At 41.2% G+C, this 22,008-nt stretch overlaps 2 protein-coding genes across 2 annotated transcripts in view; one reads left to right on the forward strand and one right to left on the reverse strand.

Moving 5' to 3' along the window:
• The first annotated feature begins 3,936 nt into the window (after window positions 1–3,936).
• LOC116508313 (carbohydrate sulfotransferase 9-like) lies at window positions 3,937–7,247 on the forward strand. Its single transcript, XM_032216876.1, has 2 exons — window positions 3,937–4,131; window positions 5,170–7,247. Exons 1-2 carry the CDS (start codon window positions 4,038–4,040, stop codon window positions 5,979–5,981), a joined length of 906 nt encoding a protein of 301 aa, XP_032072767.1. The 5' UTR covers window positions 3,937–4,037; the 3' UTR covers window positions 5,982–7,247.
• An 11,807-nt stretch (window positions 7,248–19,054) lies between these two features.
• LOC116507646 (xanthine dehydrogenase/oxidase-like) overlaps window positions 19,055–22,008 on the reverse strand; it is a 54,840-nt gene continuing 51,886 nt past the window's right edge. The window contains 2 exon segments of the mRNA XM_032215941.1: window positions 19,055–20,208; window positions 20,925–21,092. Of these exon segments, the coding sequence (XP_032071832.1) occupies window positions 20,158–20,208; window positions 20,925–21,092 (219 nt within the window). The 3' untranslated portion in view covers window positions 19,055–20,157.

A 22,008-nucleotide genomic window follows, 5' to 3' on the forward strand; every position in this document is an offset into this window, starting at 1 on the left:
CATGCCTGGGGTTGATGAGTTCCCTTCCCCTCTCGAATCGTGTGACTGTTGGTTGTCTTTTAAATTCCCTTGTACCTTTCTGTTGTAGTTTCTTGTGTTTACCTCCCCCCCCCTTGGGTTTGTGAGCCGCCCTGAGTCCCTCAGGGAATAGGGCGGCATATGAATAAAATAAACCTCAAACCTCAATTTGCCATTACCTTTTCCCTTCTGGGATGTTTTCTGACTTTCCAATCTAGCCTATAGCCCTAAGATTTCCTGGTGGTCTGCTACCAAAGTATTGGCCAAATTCAACTTTGCTGAGCCTCAATCTTATTGGCCATTTCCTATCTTCTACATCAATGTTGAATAAGCTATATCTCACTTCCTGATTGAAAAATTGATTCTGAGAAACATTTTCTTAGCATTAACAGCTTCTGGCTGGTGTAGCCTCTACATTCTGTAAATAAATAATAAGATTAAAAAGAAAAGAGGAAAAATAATTACATCAAACAGGGTGGTCGAAGGGATTTTCTTTTCTTTGTAAGTTTTGTTTTAAAGTGCCATAGTCATTTATATTTTTATGTGCTTTCAGAATAAGACAAGGAATGCCCCATGTGGTAGCAGTGTTAAGCTCTTGGAAGACAGACTGGTGTTCTTTATTACAGAATTATTATATGTGTTTTAATCCATTATGCAAACCAACAGGATCAGATAAATCATAACTAAAATTTCCTTTTCTTCCTTGGAACTGTGACATTGCAATTTTATCTTTGTAGTGGTCCATTATAGTATTAATGCGAATATTATATTTTCTCTTATAGCCATGCTGTTAGAAAAACTGGCAACTTAAGAGGGTCTTAATTTTTTTAGAGTTCTTAAGGAAAGAAATATCAATATATGCCCAATCAGTAGAGGAAAGAGGAAAACTGTTTTATAAAGACATCATTAACTTTGACATATATTTCATTTATCCTTAAATTAGCACAATCTTGGTTTTCTTTTTTCAGTCGGGGAGGGGGCGTTATAGCTTTAACCACCCTCTTTTGTAAATCCAGTAATGAGCCATTATTCAGGTTGTTTTTCATCCCTTGGGTTATCATTTGTATTTTCACTTTAGTTTTCATCTCTATTTTACAGTTCAAAACTTCTATTTTATTTTCTGGTATTTTCGCATATGCTGGGTTTTGTTTTATTTCTTCATTCTGGCAATCTGTAAATTCTTCCAAGATATTCTCCCTTGCATCTTTCATTTCTTCTTCAAGATCTTTTTTAAATGGTGCCTTTTCATGAGCAAATATTGTTGTTATTGTAGCTGCAAGCCTATTTCATATTTCTTCAAAAAAAAAGCCTTTGAAAGGTCCCCAGTGTAATACTTTTATCCGTCATCTTTGTAAGTTTCATTCCTGGTTATCAAATTCAAAAGGATCGAAAACAGACTTTTCTTTTTCTCTAACTGGAATCTTTAGCAACATCTAGTGTCTCCTTTGTGAAATCACATAAGGTAAAGGTAAAGATTCCCCCACACATATGTGCTAGACCCATGATGGCGAACCTATGGCACACGTGCCACAGGTGGCATGCGGAGCCATTTGTCAGGGCACACAAGGAAATGCCCTCTCAGCTGGCCAGCTGACTTTGGCCTTCTTTTGAGGCCATTTTTTGCCGTCTGGAGACTTCCCTGAAGCCCCCAAAGGGTGAAAAACTACCCCTATGAGCAAACCGGAAGTGACTTCCAGTTTGCCCACAGGTCCATTTTTCGCCCTCCGGAGCCTGTGGGGAAGCCTCCTGAAGGCTCCGGAGGTCAAAAATCGGCCCTACGGACAAACTGGAAGTCACCATTCCCAAACTTCCAGGTTCCCCATAGGTTCATTTTCTGCCCTCCAGAAGCTTCAGGGAAGCTCCTGAGGCCTCCAGAGGGCGTCCGGGGGCAGCGGGGGGATGTTTTTGCCCTCCCCGGGCTCTTGGAAAGCCTGGGCAAGGCAAAAAATGGCAAAAGTGGGGGGTGTCACTGATCGTCCACATGCACGCACACCGGAGTGGTGTGTGCATAGCACTATGGGTGTGGTACACCAGCGCACAACCCCCCCTGTGCTCCCCCCCCCCGCTTTTGGCACAGCAGCCAAAAAAGGTTTGCCATCACTGTGCTAGTCATTCCCGAGTCTAGGGGGTGGTGCTTATCTCCATTTCAAAGCTGAAGAGCCAGCAATGTCCAAAGACATCTCCGTGGTCATGTGGCTGGCATGACTAAACACCAAAGGCACACGGAATCACATAGCCTGCCTCAAATTTCTTTAGCTTCTTTTTTTTAATCAACTAATCATTTTTCCCTGAAAAACCAAACAATTTATATTTCCACGAGGATATTATTTTGTTTTTAATTATTTCAAAAATCATAAAAGTAAAAGTCATAAAATTCCAAATATGAAATCAAATAATTCACATTTGTCTGGTCTCTTACTTTGTTTCCAACTATTTAAAATTCTTATCTAGCTTCCTATTTTTTATTTGCATTCATTAAATTGGTTTATTCTTTTAAAATGTTTTTTTATGAACCTGTTGTTCATATCAGCTCTGCTGGGCTTGAGAGCTTGATGGATCTCCTCATCTCCTGATGGGCAAACTCATGAGTTAATCAATGTCCTTTGGCCTTCTCATGAGGAGTAGGTGTCTTGAGTGCAAGTAGATGATTTCTCATCCTCTCTGTATCCAGAGAGGCTCTGTTGGATGAGACTTGCCACAAGTTATGCTCATTATATAGATAGTTAAATGTATTAATGGCGGGAGGGGAGATATAAAAATGTCAACTCAGTCCTACTAGTGTATAAGGTTCCAGTTTTAATGCTAAGTACTGTGCATATAAAATATTAATTGAATTCTCACTCATAGTCTCAGTAAAATTAAGGCAATTTAAGAAAGTAATGATTAATTGAACTTTTTAGTTTGATACATCTATTCTAAAAACAAGTAATTAAGATATTTTTGTTTCTTATTGTCTTTTTTCAGTCTTTAGTATTGGGTGAGTTTATACAGAAAGTTTGTATTTTCATAAAGGGATTAACAGACTGCCCCTAAAAAAGTTTCTGAAGATAGTTGCTTAAAGAAAGATAGTTATTTCTCCGAAGGACTTGTTATCAAAAAGTTCAATCTTTTCTTTTGGGGGGGGGGGGGGGCTCTCCAGATGCACTGTACAATATCTCCCAGTTGCTCTAGTGGCCTAGTCATTCTAGCTGATGGCAATGAGAATTGCAATCTATCATATTTGAGAAGTGTCTGCTGGGGAAAATTTCTATGAAACCTTTACTTTTAGTAAGAACTAAAGTGGTGCATTGGTTAGAGTGCAGTATTGCAGGCTACTTCAGCTGACTGCTAGCTGCAGTTTGGCAGTTCGAATCTCACCAGCTCAAGATTGTCTCAGCCTTCCATCCTTCCAAGGTGAGTAAAATGAAGACCCAGATTGTTGGGGATAATATGCTGACTCTGTAAACTGCTCAGAGAGGGCCGTAAAAGCATTGTGAAGCAGTATATAAGTCTAAGTGCTATTGCACCTTAGGGAAGCCATTAGCTCTTTGATCACATAGCATCACTTTGTAGCAAAGACCCATAAAGAGCCTATTCAGGAGACAGTGACGTCTCTAGAAGAAAGACACCACTTCTTGCTTCTGTCCATTTACAGAGAAAACTCTATTCCCTGGATTCATTTGTTAAATATATGACCCCTCTTACTAGTTTTATCAACATTCAATTACATTGGTGATTGCTAGAGTTTAAAAAAATATTTAAGAAAAGATTTTGGTGGGAGGTAGGGTTAAAGCTGAATGTAGTTGTGAGTTTTTCATAATCATGTTCAGAAATACAACAGTGTAACATGAAATAGATTTTTCCCCCTTTTGTTTGTCACAGTTATATCAGCAAGGAAAGTCCAGGCATGTTCAAACAGTACTTTAGCCTTATTACTGCTGCCCAGAATAAACATCCAAGAGTGTTTCTGTGGACAGGGCTTCATATGATTGCTTTCTGTTTTCCTTAGCTGTTCTCCCTTGGGTAAGACAGACAAGACAATGCGTTTTCTCCCTCGAGCCATCATCTTTACTTGCATAGGTTTTATTTCCCTGTTATGGTGGCACCATCATCTCTCTACCCCTCAGCAGCAAGGTAAGATACCCCCCCCCCATCCCTGATCTGAAAGCAACACTAAGTTTGCCTCAACTAGCAAAGACGTGTGTTGAGGCAATGTAGGCAGTGGAAGGCACTTTCCCATGTTCCTAGAATCAAGACATTTAATAGGTCTCTTGCAATAGAGGCCAAGGAAATTTTAATAAATTTATTAAAACAAAAATCAACTGTCCCTAACACGTATGGCTTAATTGGAGAAACACTCCTTCAAATCTGCCATATTCTCTTTCTTTTTTTATACAGACATATATATCTGTTACATTTTATTAACATTGCCCATGAATCCTGGCTCCATAGCAGAGGACTAATTTTGGTGACCTGGTAACACATAACAAGCAAATAATAGTACTAGAGTAACTTATGCTTAGTTGTTTCCTCCTCTTCCTTTTCAAAAAAGTATCTTAATAATATAAAAAAGTAACTTCATTGATATAGTATAGCAGTAAAATGAATATGGTATTTATTTCAAGTGTTCATTATTTGATCAGCAATTTGTAGTAGGAGAAAAAAAGCCAGGGAACAAAGTTGCTGGTTACTCAGTGGCACAACTGGCGGAGACAAAAAAAGTGGGGAACACACACACACACACACACACACGTGTGGGTGTGGGTGGGTGTGGGTGTTCCAGCATAGCTCTGGAACGCCTTTAACAATTTCAACTAAATTTGATACACAGATGACTTAGTCTCTGGAGAAAAATACTGTGAGGGTAAGACACCCCTAACACCCCTCGGTGTGTGTGTTCTGTTAAGATACAGCCTGTTGTGCCATACTGGGTTCTACTGTACAGCGCAGTAGAGTTGCCATAGTAATGGCTTCACAGTACTCCACAATGGACTCCCTCTGTGAAGGGAGAAAATACAACAGTAGAAATTACATTTGATCCGGACATTTCCCCCCATAAATAAATGCCCAGGCAATGCCGGGTTATCGGCTATTTAGAACTAAAGGGACAAATGTTATCAAGCAGTTGATGATTCACATCCTTGAATAGCTTTTACCATCCTATGTTTACAGACCATTTGACCATCGAAGAGGAGATTGATGTACCCCTCACATTTGATTCTCTTCTACATATTCAGCAGGTCAGAAAAAAGACATTGCGGTCTTTTTGCAAGAAAAAGAGCAAACTCACTAAACTTCCAGCTACCCAAAAGGAAGCTTCCCAACTACTCTCTTCTATTGCAGTGAATCACAAACTGAATTTCCTGTATTGCAAAATACCAGGCACTGGGGTGGAAGAGTGGGAGCAGCTATTGGAAGTAATATTGGAGAACAAAAATGTCACATTGGAGGTGCCTGTCCACTATCACCAGGACTTTGGTGACAAAATGGCCTTGAGTAAATATAACTTGACATTAATGGAAGCTCTGCTTAAAGCCTACACAAAAGTGGTTTTCATTAGGGATCCTTTCCACAGACTCGTTTCTGCTTACATGCATTGGATGGCAGACAATCTAACCTTCAGAGAGTTCATTGACTACATCATGTACAGTGGATTGAAGAATGCCAGTGTTGAATGGACACCCTTAGTTAAGCTGTGTCATCCATGTCTTGTTCAATATGACTATATAATAATGTTTGGGTTTCTTGGCAATGAAGTGCACCATTTGATGCTCCGGAATGGATTTCCTGATAACATCCAGATGCCCAAATTCACGGACTCCAAGATCCAGCGGACATATAACTGGCTAGAAGAAGAGATGTTCGGTGAATTATCCCTTGTGCAGAAGAAAAGGCTTTGCCATTTTTTTCGATTTGACTTTGCTGCATTTGCCTTTCCCAGAAGTTTGCTCTGGGACCTCATATGTGTTTCTGGAAACAGCTAGGATTATCAAAGACATCAAAGAAGAATGCCCAGAACTGAACTGATGAAGTGAAATCTCAGATTCTTATAGAATGGGGACCTACATTGGTAACCTTGACATCTCGTAGAAGCAAATTCCATAATGTAATTACCTGCTTTGAAAAGAAACACTTCCTTTTATTGGTCCCAAATATTCTGGAATTGTAGTCCATTTTTATTGTATGCTCCTTAATAATCTGCAAATAATCAAAAGCATTGTCTGGATACAGAACTTTTGGAAAACAGTAGCACATTTGTACTACTGTTATTAATGGCATTTCATTCAAGGAGAACTAATTTGGTGAAACAAACAACATATTTGTGACTCAACATCTCAAGAATCATTTCACAATTTCTTTTTCAGGTTGCATAACTGAAGACAAGAAGCATCCACCAGAGGCTCTAGATTTTAATTGTTTGATAGAGGTTTTGAATAAAAGGAATGATGTACTTCTGGTATGTTGCACCTTTTCCCATTTAATCTTTTGAATGCCTACCCTTTGAATTCTGTATTTTCCATGTTATTCTTTTACTTACTGCAAAATGGAGTTATTCTCACACATTCCTGCCTGAAATATAGGTGACATAAAAATCAGAACCACTTTGAATTTTACTTTTGAAGCTATCAAAATAACTGTTGTGACAGAACAGCTTTCAGTATAGACCAATATATCATCACCTCTGATGACCTTTGTGGCTCTTTACAGTTCATGGAAATTACCCACGTATGGCTGCATGATTCAATGGTGGTATATTGGTTTTTAAGAAGAGATTGGACCCTTGAGCAGGTGATTGGAAGATCTCCAAGGTCTCTTCTACCTCTCTTATTCTGTATTCTATTCTGTATAAAATTAATGGTCCATATTGATTTATACATTTTGGCCACATCTAAGAAATAAAATCCAGATTTGAATTGTGTAGAGAATACAACATTTGATTCCCAGTGACTGTAATCTAGGCAAATCTAGCTTCCCCCACATATATTTTGTAAAATATCTTCTCCCATAAATGAGAATGATGTTCATCTTTGATGATGGCCATGGGGAGGGACTAATGTGCTGCATTTGGCGGCCAAATGGAGAAAAGGAGAAAACCTTCTGTTCAAAGCATAGTTGTTCCTGGCAAACATCCAGGAGGGAGAGAAGTTGTGTGTCTCCTGAGTCATCATAACATTATGTAAAAACAACAAAAGCATTTAAATACATGTTTATTTTTCAAAACGTTACATTTAGCACAGACATCCAGATTGATCATAAAAGAGTAAGATCATTTAGAAATGTCTGTAACTTATGCAGGTAAAATTAATCTGCATGCTTCCTGGAAAAGTAGCTTTCTTATGAAGAATCATTAATAACAAGATGTTATTGATATCTATCCCTTCTTTTGCAAATACCACGGAGCAGATACAGTGAATTTGAATTCTTGTTTAACATCACATTTTATGGGCATATTTTATATCACAGATTTTGTTAGCTTTTAAAAGAGGCCAGTGATTAAAAAAACAATTTCTTTCTGAAACTAGAGATCAGCTAGGGAATGGGTTTTTCCAATGAATCAAGTGAATAAAAAACCAAAAAGTAGGGTTTCAGGATGATCTTTTTCTTCAACAAGATATTAGATATGGCTCATGAAGTTACACAAACCACTTATTAAGATTGAAATGATACATCTGCATTATTTTCCTTCACATCATTCCAACAACTTCATCCAAAATTTTCAATGATGAGAAGAGTTTTTGTCATGAACTCAGGCCCTGGATGCTTCAGAGGTGATCATCACAGTAACATCAAATGCCTGAGGAATAGTGTTGTTTCTATGATGCAAAATGCCTAATTGTGGTGAATTGCAGCTGCAGGTAAAAAGGAACATCTGCCAGGCCTGCAGTTATATTCCTTTTAGGATGTTTGGCCTGCCACACTCTCTATTATTTTACTATGCTGTTTCATTAGTGTAGTAATTGGGATGGGGAATAGGAAGGAGTAGAATTGTAGAATGTGTTGTTGTCATAATAGCACATTCCTTTCTAGAAGCCCAAGGTCATCTTTTGTCTCTGCACCTCTGCACCTGACCAGAACTAGATGGGTGTAAATGCCAGCATGGCAGAAATTGGACCATGTGATGGATTTATGGTTGTGGGGCAAGGTTTTGAACTTTCAACTGGATGGGAATCCAAGGAAGCTTTCAGATTCGGGATTCCACAGATGTGTCAACATGTCTATCTTATTAAATTGGAACTTTGATGAAAGTTATGTCTTGCGCTCTGACTTAATTCTGCATGATATTTGGAACACTGACATTATCTCATCCTAAATTGTAATGCAGAATCAACCATGATTAAGCCCAGAATCTTGATGAATCTTGTTTGCCCCCCAAAAAATGAAGGCAGAACTGGTCACTGGCCTAGTAATGCACTTTGATTTGCCCATCTCATGTATCAATATTAGAGCTCAATAAAGTAGAGATATCAAGACATTGACAGCCCTATGGAACAATTTCTTCTATTTCTTCTGTCAAAACACAAAATAGTAGCTATCAACATCAAATGCAAAGTATTGTTTAATAAATGACAAACAAGAGTTGTAACTGATTTATTTCACCTTATTATAAAACAGTACCATAACTCATTTTTTATGATCTTGTAGTACATGAGGACTGTTAGGAATATAATTCTAACGGTTGGGTTGGCAATATATAAATCATGTAACAATGTTGTAACTGTGTCTTTAAATCATACTGTAAAATGTGATTGGTTGCTGTTTTCCTCAATCAGCCATAAGAGGGAGCCACAAGGACTGTTAGCTCTCTCTCTGTTTGTTAGATGCTGGGTTGATCTGATCTGAGTGCCATGAGCTATTGTAAGTTTTTGCAACTGCTAGTAAACTTTGTGTACCAGCTGATTATATGATTACTGGACTATGTTAACTGAAAGACATTGATGACTGACTGAATTATCCATGTATGATTTGGACTTTTTGATGAACTCTGATACCTCTATTTCCACAAAAGTAAAAACCTATTTAAACTACAGTGTCTCTGTATGCTGGTTTGTGTGTTCTTCAACACAATTCTCACAAAGCTTCGCTGACGTACTCGCTCTTACCTAACTCGAGCTTACCTAACACTGGTATGGGCCAGAGTGTACCAGACATAGCTAAAGGAGAGTTGGTGTTGATACGCAATACCACATACAGACAGCTGTTTATTTAGTGATTGTACTATCCTGGAGAAGATGGCAAGCGACCATCAACAAGCCTATCGATGATAACCCGGTTGGATGGAACAAACTATGTTTCCTGGTCTATGAAATGCAGTCTACTCCTGTGTAGGGAAGGTTTATGGGATGCTGTACAGAATCCACTGGATGTAACTGCTTGGAACCCAGATAATGATGATGATGCCAAGAAGATAGCAGATTTTCAGCAATGCAACAAACGGGTGTTGTGTATTATTGGTCTAACACTGAATGACCAACAATTAATATATATTAGTGGAGAAAATTCTGCTGCAAGATGTTGGGAGAATTTGAAGAGGATTTATGTACGTGACACTGTAGGTGCACACATACATCTTACACGCAAACTGTTTAGGGCAAGTCTTCTGAGAGGTGGAGATATGTTAGCTCATTTAAACTTCATGAAAGGGGTTTTTCAGGAGCCACATGAAAAAGAATTAATCTTTTCTGAGCTACATCAAGTTTATATCATACTCTCCTCACTGGATGAGAGTTATGATGTTTTGTGTCTCTCTTGAAGTCCTAACCCAAAATGAACTAACATTGACTGACATTACTGCACGACTGTTGGAAGAGTCAAGAAGAAGGATGGAGAGGGAACAACTGAGAGAGAAACCATCACAACATGAGGAGTCACTTTCTACTGCCTATACTGTTAGAAAATGTTTTTCTTGTGGGGCTAAGGGACATATAGCTCAGTTCTGTAAAAAGGCAAAACAACAGAATGCCGGAAGAGCTAGAAAAAATGCTAATGTCAACTTAGGTAGATCTACTTTGGCTATGTCTAGCAATGCACCAATAGACCATGATTCATAGGTTGTTGATAGTGGAGCATCACAGTGTATTGCTAGAGATAGAAAAAAGGTTTGTACAAATGACCAGGAGCAAGGAACATGTATGTTTGGCAAATGGATGGAAGGTGAAGGCAGCTGGTGAAGGTAATGCATGTTGTTCATTCCTAAAGGAGAAGTTACCAATGTTATATGTACCTAAACTGAAATTTAATTTATTATCAGTAAGGGCTCTAGTTAGCATTGGCTATGTGGTAACCTTTAGGGAGATCGCTGTATTATTGAAAAGGTGGGTAACAGGGTTACTGCTACTTTAAAAAACAGTTTGTATGTTATACCGGATGGCCAGATGGCTAACACAGCTTATTATAATGTTAAACCCCATGATGCATGCATACATTTACTACAAAGATGCATGGGGCACATTAATTTCAAGATTTGATTTGATTTGATTTGTCTTGTATGCCGCCCACTCCCAAAGGACTCCGGGTGGTTCACAATAGACAAGGGAAAGGGGGAAAACTAGACAAAGACAACACTTTAAAACAAAACCACAACATTCACAATTTCCGTGGGGCTGGATATTTCACAGGCCCCCCGGCCAGCTGGAGCAGCCAGGACTTGATGGCTTTGCGGAAGGCCGGGAGGGTAGTAAGGGTCCGGATCTCGACAGGGAGATCATTCCAGAGGGCTGGAGCTGCAACAGAGAAGGATCTCCCCCAGGGGGTCGCCAGCCGACATTGGCTGGCAGATGGAATCTGGAGGAGATCTAACCTGTGAGATCTAATTGGTCTGAGGGAGGTAATCGGCAGGAGGCGGTCTCTCAGGTACCCAGGTCCAATGCCATGTAGGGCTTTATAGGTAGCAACCAGCACCCAGTGCACCTCGCAGAGGATAGGTGTGACGTGGGTGTACCTGGGTGCACCCACAATCGCTTGCGAGGCTGCATTCTGGACTAACTGGAGTCTTTGAACACTCTTCAAGGGCAGCCCCATGTAGAGCGCATTACAATAATCCAGTCTTGAGGTCACAAGGGCGTGAGTGACTGTCTGAAGGGCCTCCTGATCCAGGTAGGGTCGTAATTGGTGCACCAGGTGAACCTGGGCAAAGGTCCCCCTGGTCACAGCCGACAGGTGGTGTTCTAAAGTCAGCTGGGGATCCAGGAGGACTCCCAAATTGCGAACCCTCTCTGAGGGGCGTACAATTTCACCTCCCAGCCTGAGAGATGGAATAATTGGCCAATCTTTGGGAGGGAACATCAGAAGCCACTCGGTCTTGTCTGGATTGAGTGCCAACTTGTTTGCTCTCATCCAGACCCTAAGAGCCTCCAGGCACTGGCACATCACTTCTACTGCTTTGCTGAGTTGGCACGGGGCAGACAGATACAACTGCATATCATCTGCGTATTGATGGTACTTAATCCCGTGCCGGCGTATGATCTCACCCAGCGGCTTCATGTAGATGTTAAATAGGAGGGGGGACAGGACCGAACCCTGTGGCACCCCATAATTGAGGGGCCTTGGGGTCAATCTCTGCCCTCCAACCAACACCGACTGTGACCTGTCCGAGAGGTAGGAGGAGAACCACCGAAGAACGGTGCCTCCCACTCCCACCTCTCGCAACCGTCGCAGAAGGATACCATGGTCGATGGTATCAAAGGCCGCTGAGAGGTCAAGGAGCACAAGGATAGAGGGGTGGCCCCTATCCCTGACCCGCCAGAGATCATCGATCAGCGCGACTAAAGCAGTTTCCGTGCTGTAGCCAGGCCTGAAGCCTGACTGAAAGGAGTCCAGATAATCGGCTTCATCCAAGGACCGTCGGAGTTGAGAGGCCACCACTTTCTCAACAACCTTCCCAACAAAGGGAAGGTTGGAGACTGGGCGATAGTTGCTCAAAATGGCTGGGTCCAGAGACGGTTTCTTCAGGAGGGGTCTCACCACCGCATCCTTTAGGAGGGGCGGGAAGATTCCCTCCTGGAGAGAGGTGTTAACAATCGTCTGGATCCAGCTGCGTGTCACTTCCCTGCTGGTCGAGACCATCCAGGAAGAACACGGGTCCAGTATACAAGTGGAGGCACTCACCGCTCCCATGGCCTTGTCCACTTCCTCAGGAGAAGCACGTTGAAACTCAATCCATAAAGTATGCTCAAGACCTTCCCCCGGTACCTTGGCTGGTATCGTGCAATTGGAGTCCAGCTCTGTCCGAATCTGAGCGATTTTATCTGTTAAATACTGAACAAATTCCTCAGCTCTTCCTTGTAAAGGGTCATCCGTATCCCTCCCTTTCAAGAGGGAGCGGGTTATTCTAAACAAGGTGGCTGGGCACAATTCAGCGGATGCAATAAGGGCGGCAAAATGCGAACATTTCGCCGCCCGTATTGCCACGAGATAGGCTCTAATAAAGGCTCTCATCAGTGCTCGGTCTGACTCAAATAAACTGGCCCTCCAGCGGCGCTCTAGGCGTCTCTTTTGGCGCTTCATCTTCCAGAGTTCCTCAGTAAACCAAGGGCCCCTCCTGGATCCGCTGCCTCGGAGAGGTCGCAAAGGCGCAATCCGGTTTAGAGCCCCCGCCGCCGCTGTATTCCAAGCAGCGACTAAGGACTCCACCGGATTGTGGATGATAGTGTCAGGTATTTCTCCAAGCGCCGTCTGAAATCTCATAGGGTCCATCAGGTGCCTGGGGCGGAAACACCTAATCAGTTCCCTCTCCCTACAGTGGGGGATTGGCTTCCAAAAGTCAAGCCTCAGTAGGAAGTGATCAGACCATGACAAGGGCAAGGTTTTAATGCCCTTCAACTCTAGATCACATCTCCACTGCTCCGAAAGAAATACGAGGTCAAGTGTGTGGCCAGCTGAATGAGTCGAACCCCGTATTACTTGGGTCAAGTCCATGGCTGTCATGGAAGCCATGAACACCTGCGCCCCATCAGAGCGTTCACCAAGTGTAGGCAGGTTGAAATCCCCCAGAACCATAAGCCTGGGGAACTCTATCGCCAACTCGGCTACTGACTCGAGGAGCGAGGGGAGGGCTGTTGCAACGCTGTTGGGAGGTAGGTACATTAGCAACAAACCCACTTGACCACCAAGGTCCAACTTCATCAACAGGGACTCACACCCGACAAGCTCCGGAGCAGGGATCCTACGAGGAACTAAAGACCTTCGGATGATGACAGCCACTCCCCCACCCCTTCTCTGGGGTCATGGCTGATGAAGCACCTGAAATCCCTCTGGGCACATTTCGGTGAGGGGGACTCCTCCTTCTGGGCCCAGCCAGGTTTCAGTAATACATGCCAGGTCTGCCCCCTCGTCTAAAATTAGGTCCCGGACAAGGGGAGCTTTGTAAACCACAGACCTGGCATTTAGCAACAACAGCCTGAGACCAGGGCCCTGACAGTTCTCGCCACCTGGCCCTGGAGTGGAACTAACAGGGCAGGAAGGAGGGATCTTTGTGATGTAGCGAACCCTCCTTCCCCGGTAATGGCTAGCCCTGAAGTTCCCGTTGTACCTGCCCCTCCCCATAGTGACCGTAATGCTCCGGCCCACCCCTGCTACCATAGACCCCATAACCCCTCCCACAGCCTCCGCACCATCCAGCAGGCAATTCTTATCACTCATTCTAGGACGGGAGATAGGCCTGGGCCCCCTACCACTTCTGCAATAGCACTCAGTGGAGGAGGCACCAGGCGGTACTCTCAATTCTCTCATACACACACAGCCACTCACCCACGGGTATAAGTTAAACACAAAAAATACAACAATATGACGTTAAAAAAAGTGGGTACAAACATCAGCCAAGCATACCATTCACACTACATTCCTAAAAAATTCGCGGAGCACTGCGCTAGTGTGATGTAAGACAACGATGTGCAGATGGAGGGCAAGCTGCTCCGCTCTTCTCCCCTCCTCTGTGCCCCAGAGAAACTTCCAAGGCCACGGGTCCAGAGTCAATAGTGTGCAAAGTGGCTGTAAACGGAGAGGGCAAGGGATAAGGGTCCGGTATTGACAAACAGTAGCTTTCCAGTCTTAAGCCCTCTGAATCCAGAGAGAAGTTAGTGGACCCCGTGCCGGAGAGTAGTTCTTCTCCCTCTCCTAAGGTTGAGCAGGGTCAGGTTAGCCAGGCTAAACCTGGTAGATCAAGATGCTGCAACAAACTGTTAAGTTGGCAGAGGGAATAAAACTAAAACCATGCAGTAAATATTTAAACTGCAATGTTTGCAATCAAGAGAAAAGCAAAGTTACTCCAGCAAACAGACTGAATGATTTTAAAACAAAGGAACCTTTGGAAACTGTTTTTGCTGATATAATTGGACCTAAAAAACCCAGTTTGGGAGGTGCTTGTTATGTTTTGAGTATCATAGATTATTATTCCCGATACGGTTTCTGTTATTTAATGAAAAACAAAACAGAAACATTTCAACATTTCTTTAATTGGCTGAGGTTTGTGGAGGGAAAGATGAAAGCCAAGGTCATTACTTTAGTTACTGACAATGGGATGGAGTTTACCAACTATAAATTCCAAACTATGTTAAGAACAGCTGGAATCGAGCACAAACATTCTGCTCCTTATAGGCCACAACATAACTGGTTTGTAGAACGAAGGGGGCAAACATTACAGGCCATGGCTCGAACTATGATAGCTGATTCAGGTTTGCCGGAAATACTTGGGGTTAAGCTATGATGTGTAGTAACCATGTTTTAGATAATGTGGTGAATACAACATCCGGTGAATTACCATTCACTAGGTGGCATGGCAGAAAACCAAATTTGAATTACCTACATACATTCAGAGCCCCAGCATAGGTGCATATACCATCACAAGTGCGACTGAAAGAGCAGAAAAGAACTCGACAGTTATTTTTCGTAGGTTACGAGGCCAACCATAGATTGTTTAGATTTTGGGAGAAGGGCACAACTAAGTTTTACTGTAGCGCTAGTGCTAAGTTTATAGAACACATGGGGTGGAATAAATTAGAACCAACTGACGATGTAATTATCGACACCCAGGTAGTCCCCAGTGATGAAATAGTAAAACCAGAAATTAAACAGGAAGTGCAGGTACAGGAGGAACTAGAAGAACGGGAGCAGGTGAAACAGGAGAGTCCACTGGTGAGCCTGAAATACCTAGACTTTCAACCCGTGTAACATGATCACCTGACAGATATCAAGCTACTATAGCATGTCAAGTAGATAAAGTTCCTGCTACGTATCATGAATTAACCCTGTATCCTAAGGAGGAACAGAAAGTTTGGAAAACAGCAATGAAAAAGGAACTAAAATCCTTACAAAAGCAAGAGGTGTATGAAAATGTAAGGTTACCCCCAAGTAAACATGCCATAGGATGTAACTGGATCTACAAGATTAAAACAAGTGTAGGTGGGACTGTTACCCATAAAGCCAGATTGGTAGCACAAGGGTTTGATCAGTCATCCAATGACTATGATGAGATATTTGCACCTAGTCTAAAGGTTACAACATTACGTGCATCATTAGTTTGGGCAGCTAGGCATGGATATGTAGTGAATCATTTAGATGTTGAGACGGCATATCTCCATGCACCATTGCAACATACTGTATATTTAAAGAAGCCTTTAGGGTTAAACACTGGTAATAACACTGATTGCTGGAAGTTTAAAAAGAGTCTTTATGGCTTAAAGCAATCAGGCTATGAATTGAATCAATGCATAGTGAAGGAATTACGTAACTAAGATGGGTTTTAAAGTTGGCATAGCTGATCCATGTTTGTTTAAAAAAGTAAGTGATGGTGTGATTTCATTGTTTCTATTGTTCACTGATGACATAGCATTAATCACTAAAACTGAGCAAGAAGCTACTGAGATTATTACACTGTTGAAAACGAAGTTCAGTATAAAATATCTCGGTGAGATTAGCATTATCTTGGTTTAAAGATAGATAAAACTAGGGGAGGATACAAAATCTCACAAACTGAGAAGATTAACCAGCTACTCAGAACGTTCTGTGTAAACCAGCTAAAACTCTAATGGGTCAGGAGTTTAGCCATGATGATGCAAAAAGCCCTATGTTTGATAAAAGTATTTATCAATCATTAATTGGTAGTTTATCGTAAATGAGTAATTGGTATAGACCCAATATTGCATATAGTGTAAATCAATTAGCCAGGTTTAATGCTGAACCTACTGAAAGGCAATGGCAAGCTGCTAAGAGGATATTAAGATATCTTAAGCAAACAATGCATTACGCATTGTATTTTGAACCTAGAGATGATCTGAACTTAACTGCATATGCAGTTAAGTTAACTGCATAGAGCCGAGGTGGTGCAGTGGTTAAATGCAGCACTGCAGGCTACTGCTAGATCAGCAGTTCAGCGGTTCAAATCTCACCGGCTCAGGGTTGACTCAGCCTTCCATCCTTCCGAGGTGGGTAAAATGAGGACCCGGATTGTTGGGGGCAATATGCTGACTCTCTGTAAACCGCTTAGAGAGGGCTGAAAGTCCTATGAAGCGGTATATAAGTCTACTGCTATTGCTATTGCTATTGCTGATGCAAGTTTTGCTACAGATGTGTTTACACGGAAATCAACATCAGGGTTTGTTGTATTCCTGGGAAAGGCACTAATTGGATGGTGGTCTATTAGACAAAAACATTTTAGTTTATCGACTATGGAGGCTGAGTACTCATGTCTGTCATTATTACGTACAGATGTAGTTTGTTACAAACAACTCCTACTGGATATGGGAATTAATATACAAAAGCCTATAGTTGTTTATGAGGACAATCAAGCAGCAATTCAGATGGCATCCAATCTTGCTGTAAAAACTAGGTCAAAACACACAGATATAAAATATCTGAATGTACGGCAAAGTGTGAATAGTAAATTAGTTTCACTGGAGTATTGTATGTCTGAGGACAACATTGCAGACCACTTTACCAAGGCCCAAGGTAATATAAAGCATAAACGTTGTTGCGAGGAATACGGATTAAGATTGTAAGATTTATATATTGTCCAATCCAAAGGGAAGAATATTAGGAATATAATTCTAACGATTGGGTTGGCAATATATAAATCATGTAACAATGTTGTAACTGTGTCTTTAAATCATACTGTAAAATGTGATTGGTTGCTGTTTTTCTCAATCAACCATAAGAGGGAGCCAGAAGGACTGTTAGCTCTGTCTCTGTTTGTTAGATGCTAGGCTCATCTGATCTGAGTGCCATGAGCTATTGTAAGTTTTTGCAACTGCTAGCAAACTTTGTGTACCAGACTGATTATATGATTACTGGACTATGTTATTTGGATTGTCCCTTAACTGAAAGACATTGATGACTGACTGAATTATCTGTGTATGGCTTGGACTGTTTGATGGACTCTGATACCTCTATTTCCACAAAAGTAAAAACCTATTTAAACTACAGTGTCTCTGTATGCTGGTTGGTGTGTTCTCCAACACAACTCTCACAACGCTTCTCTGAATGCACTCGCTCTCCCAATGGGGAGCTTACATAACAAGGACATTTAATATACAGGATGGTTGTACTATATTGCTCTACTCAGCAACCACTTGTAAAAACAACATATCTGATTACAATTTAGTCATACTTAGAGCACATCCATTGAAATCACTGGGAATTAAATTACATGAAAATAATGTGACTATATTTGGTCCATTCAAGATTTGGATTGCCAGTGCTTATGTACCTATTCACTTTTGAGTGATTCATTTCTTTTGTTAGAAAGCACTAAAATGTGGTATGTTGTTTTTCTATTCTAGGAACGTACATATTGGTTTTATACAATTTTCTTGGTATCAACCAGAATCCACATTGTGCTCAACCCAGAAAAGACCGAGTGGCTGTTGTGTTTCCCTCCCAGAGATTCGACCAATATTCCATCACTCAGGCTGGGGGGTCAAATTCTACACCCCTCAGAGAGGGTTCGCAACTTGGGAGTCCTCCTGGACTCACAGCTATCGTTTGACCACCATTTAATGGCTGTGACCAGGGGGGCATTCGCCCAGGTTCGCCTGGTGCGCCAGTTGCGACCCTACCTGAATCGGGAGGCTCTCACAACAGTCACCCGGGCCCTTGTGACCTCTAGGCTGGAATACTGCAACGTGCTCTACATGGGGCTGCCCTTGAAGAGCATCCGGCGACTTCAGCTAGTACAGAATGCGGCCGCGCGAGTGATTGTGGGTGCACCTCGGTTCACCCGCATAACACCTATCCTCCGCGAGCTGCGCTGGCTACCTGTCGATCTCCGGATGCGCTTCAAGGTGCTATTAGTCACCCATAAAGCCCTACATGGCAGTGGATCTGGATACTTGAGAGACCGCCTTCTGCCAATTACATCCCTGCGACCAATAAGATCACATAGATTAGGCCTCCTCCGTATACCATCGGCCAGCCAGTGTCGGCTGGCAACTACAAGGAGGAGGGCCTTCTCAGTAGTAGCCCCGACCCTTTGGAACGAGCTCCCCGTAGAGATTCGCACCCTCGCCACCGTCCAGGCCTTCCGCACAGCCTTGAAGAACTGGCTCGCCCGTCAGGCCTGGGGACAAGGATAATTCCCCTCCCGAATGATGAATGTATGTTGTTTATTATTTTATTATATGTCTTATCTTAATGTCTGTATCTCCCCTTCCCCTATTTTATGTGAGCCGCCCTGAGTCCCCTCAGGGAAAAGGGCGGCCTACAAATATTAATAAATCTCTAAATCTCTAAATCTCTAATCCACATCCCAAGAGCCCAAGGCAAAGTCAGGATCTTTGAATGACACCATTACCTGGTTTCTGAACATTTGGAAATGAATTTATACTATCTGACATTGATTCTAAAATTTAGGATTCTAAGATCCTAACAGAATGTAAGGAGCTATATAGCACAAAGAGTACAATGGGATTTGATGTGTGAGAACATTTCAGGTATATTACGAATTAATTCATCTTCAGGAAGACGGTCCAGTCAGTTCACCTATATATTTCTCCTCCTGAAATGGAACTAATACGATCAACTTGTACAGGATTCTTCCCATTTCTCTAATATTTTAGGGTTCCTTAAGTTCTTATCTGTAGAAAATATGTTTATTGTACAATGTGTTTCATATTTTTGTAATTTGTTTTAAAATTTATGGATTTGGGACATATTCATCATGAGTACAGAATTCAATAATAATAATCCTAGCCTACACACAAAAGTATCATAGCATAGACTTGATAAAAGGAAAAAAATCAATATCCATGTAGCGGAGTGTTTGGTTAAATAAACACTGCACTCAACAAATACTATAGGTCAAAATATAGGAAGACCCGAATAAGCCTCCACAAATTGTGCTTTTGTGCAATTCCACAATCCTCAATTTAACCTATCCATTTTTTGACAAAATTAAACTGAAGATAATATTCCCTAAATTATGAGAAAAAACAGCTTTCTGTGATATGTCCACATAGAGGTTACTGATATCCTGTATATGTCAATTCAGAAGTAAATCCCCTTGAGTTCAATGGATCATAGATTTTTGGTATTGGATGATTATATGCTTCTTATCTCCTCCCTGGGGTGATTGTCTCACTCTGACTAAGGGTCAGACTAATACTGATTTTACTCTATCAAATTTGAAAGACCAGGAAGCTGAAAACAGAGGCCAAAAGTGCCTCTGTTAACCATTACACTACCTCTCTCATCCTTGGTACACAAAAGAAAAATGAAACAGTGGCCTCTCCCAACTGTCTTCCCATTTTCAGTGATCCATCCAAAAGATTAAGAAGAAATTAGATGTGATGATGATTAATTGGTTGCATCAAATCAGCTAAAGCTGAATTTTGGAGGCTGGATGTCATCATTGCACTTGAAAAGTGAACATATACATAGTGTTTTCCTGATTTTCACTGCAAGCTTAAAGAAACCATTGCAAATTTTCTGTTCATAAAAGAAAAGTCATTTTCTCTCTCTCCCTTCGTTGTATACAACATCTGCAGTAATTTATCAACAATAACATTTTCCTTGCTCAACTGATGCTTCCATAATTACATTATAAAGCTTTCTCAATCAATAAGGCAGACACGGAATACAGTTCTGATTTCAGCTTAGCGGTACTGCTTTGGTTGGTCCTTGGAGAGAAAAATCACTTTGATAAGGGGAGCTAATTTCTAGAGATGTCTTCATTCACACGTTCACAGACCATGGTTTGAAAGTTCCTGGTTTGGCAGGTGGACACTAAAAAGAAAAAAAATGGGATGAGAACAAATTCTAGATGTTTCAATTTTTTGCATTTCCAGGTAGGGCTGAAAATAGGTTCTGCTTGAAGTCCCGAAGTCCTGAATCAATAATACTGGACTTCATGGGTCAAGAGTCATTTTTAAGGATTTTAATTTTGTTTTCTCTTAATAATTTCTGCAGCTATCTTGAATTCAATTCATCAATGGTGAAACTTTTTTTAAAAGGTTGGACTAACAATTGCATAAATTTAGGAATACATTTCTCCAAACATATGCAGCTTTGTTTGCAATTGTAACCAATGTTTAAAGTTTTGCAAATAATTTTGGTAATAAAATATATTGTGGTGCATTATATTCATTAATATCTGTATTTTGATGTTCTTAATGTCCTTGATTGCATTAACAAAGGTCTGAAAGACTCTTATTTTAGAAAAAGTGTACTTTAGTGTATTTAACTAAAAGACTAAGGTTCAAGTCACAAATCTTTGTTCAAATCTTGCTTTTCCCATGAACTTGCAACGAGATCTATTTTGCCATGAAGATTTCAAGATTATACATTTTAAATCCTTGAAAAGCACCATAAAATTGCTAAATGTTGTGATTACCAAGTGCTCAGGAAAGCCTCTGCCAATGGAAAGCTGGGTCCTGGTTTGTGTTGATCTAATGCTTAATGAATTATACTTGCAGAAGAGAATAGTAGATAAACTAACTTACCAATTTGGTGAAGCAATCAACACAAGCATTGCGTATTCTTTCTGGAGTAGCTGGACTATCTAATCTGAATGTTCCTTTCAATCCACATTCTTCCCTTGCAGAGATAATTGCATCTTTGATAGCATAAAATACAGAGGCTGCTAAGAACAACGGAGGTTCACCCACAGCCTGTGGAGATGAAAGAGCAAAAGGCCATGCAATCTTCCATCAAAAAAGTATTCTCAGCATATAATAAGATACACATATCACATATCATGGACTGAGTCACAATTTCACGGGACCACATACTGTGGAATTACTAGGTATGGTAATAGAAAAATGTATCATTTATGCATAATTTGTATGTTGTATTCCCCATTATGCTCTCTTATATGTGTTCTCACCTAGCTTCCCAAGAGCATGAAGTAAACTCCTTGTCCTGACAAAAACTCCTTTTATTCATTTGCTGTGAATTCTGCTCATTCACAATCAGCAACATCTTTCGAGGGAAGATTTACAGTCATAGACCTTATCTGGCTTGGAGAGCTGACAGGCCAATATCTGCAAAACTTGGCAAGGAGTCTCAGAGAGTCACGAACCAATTAAGCAAACTAATTGTCTCCTGCAAATTCCACTTCCCTTTCGCTTCTCTTTTATTACCTCTGGGAGGGACCATTCATCATCTACCTGTGGCCTTACTCCCAACTCGACCCCTGTTCTTTAGCTGTTCCCCTTCATCTGTCAACTCTGTGCATGCACACACTGGGAACAGGCACCAGCTGTTCATCTGCCTCACTGATGTCTGACTCTGAAGGCAGCTGTTAAGTAGCATATGGCTCTGGCCCCCTTCTGTCTCCGACACAGAACTCTCATCAGAGCCTTTCCCAGACTCCAGGACTGGCCCATATTCCTCCCCAACCTCCTCACTATTCAAATCTGCTGCCAACTTAGCTGGCCATTGGTGGGCTACAACAATATGACATCATCATCTAACTTGTGGATATATTCTTTTTATAGTCAACTAATAAGCACAATCTAGTAGTGTGGATTTGGTGAAGAAAATGGTATTGAAGGAGTAGGACTCAAGGCAGCACTTCCTTCTTTC

This window comes from Thamnophis elegans, chromosome 4 (assembly GCF_009769535.1).
Source record: "Thamnophis elegans isolate rThaEle1 chromosome 4, rThaEle1.pri, whole genome shotgun sequence".
NCBI lineage: Eukaryota > Metazoa > Chordata > Lepidosauria > Squamata > Colubridae > Thamnophis > Thamnophis elegans.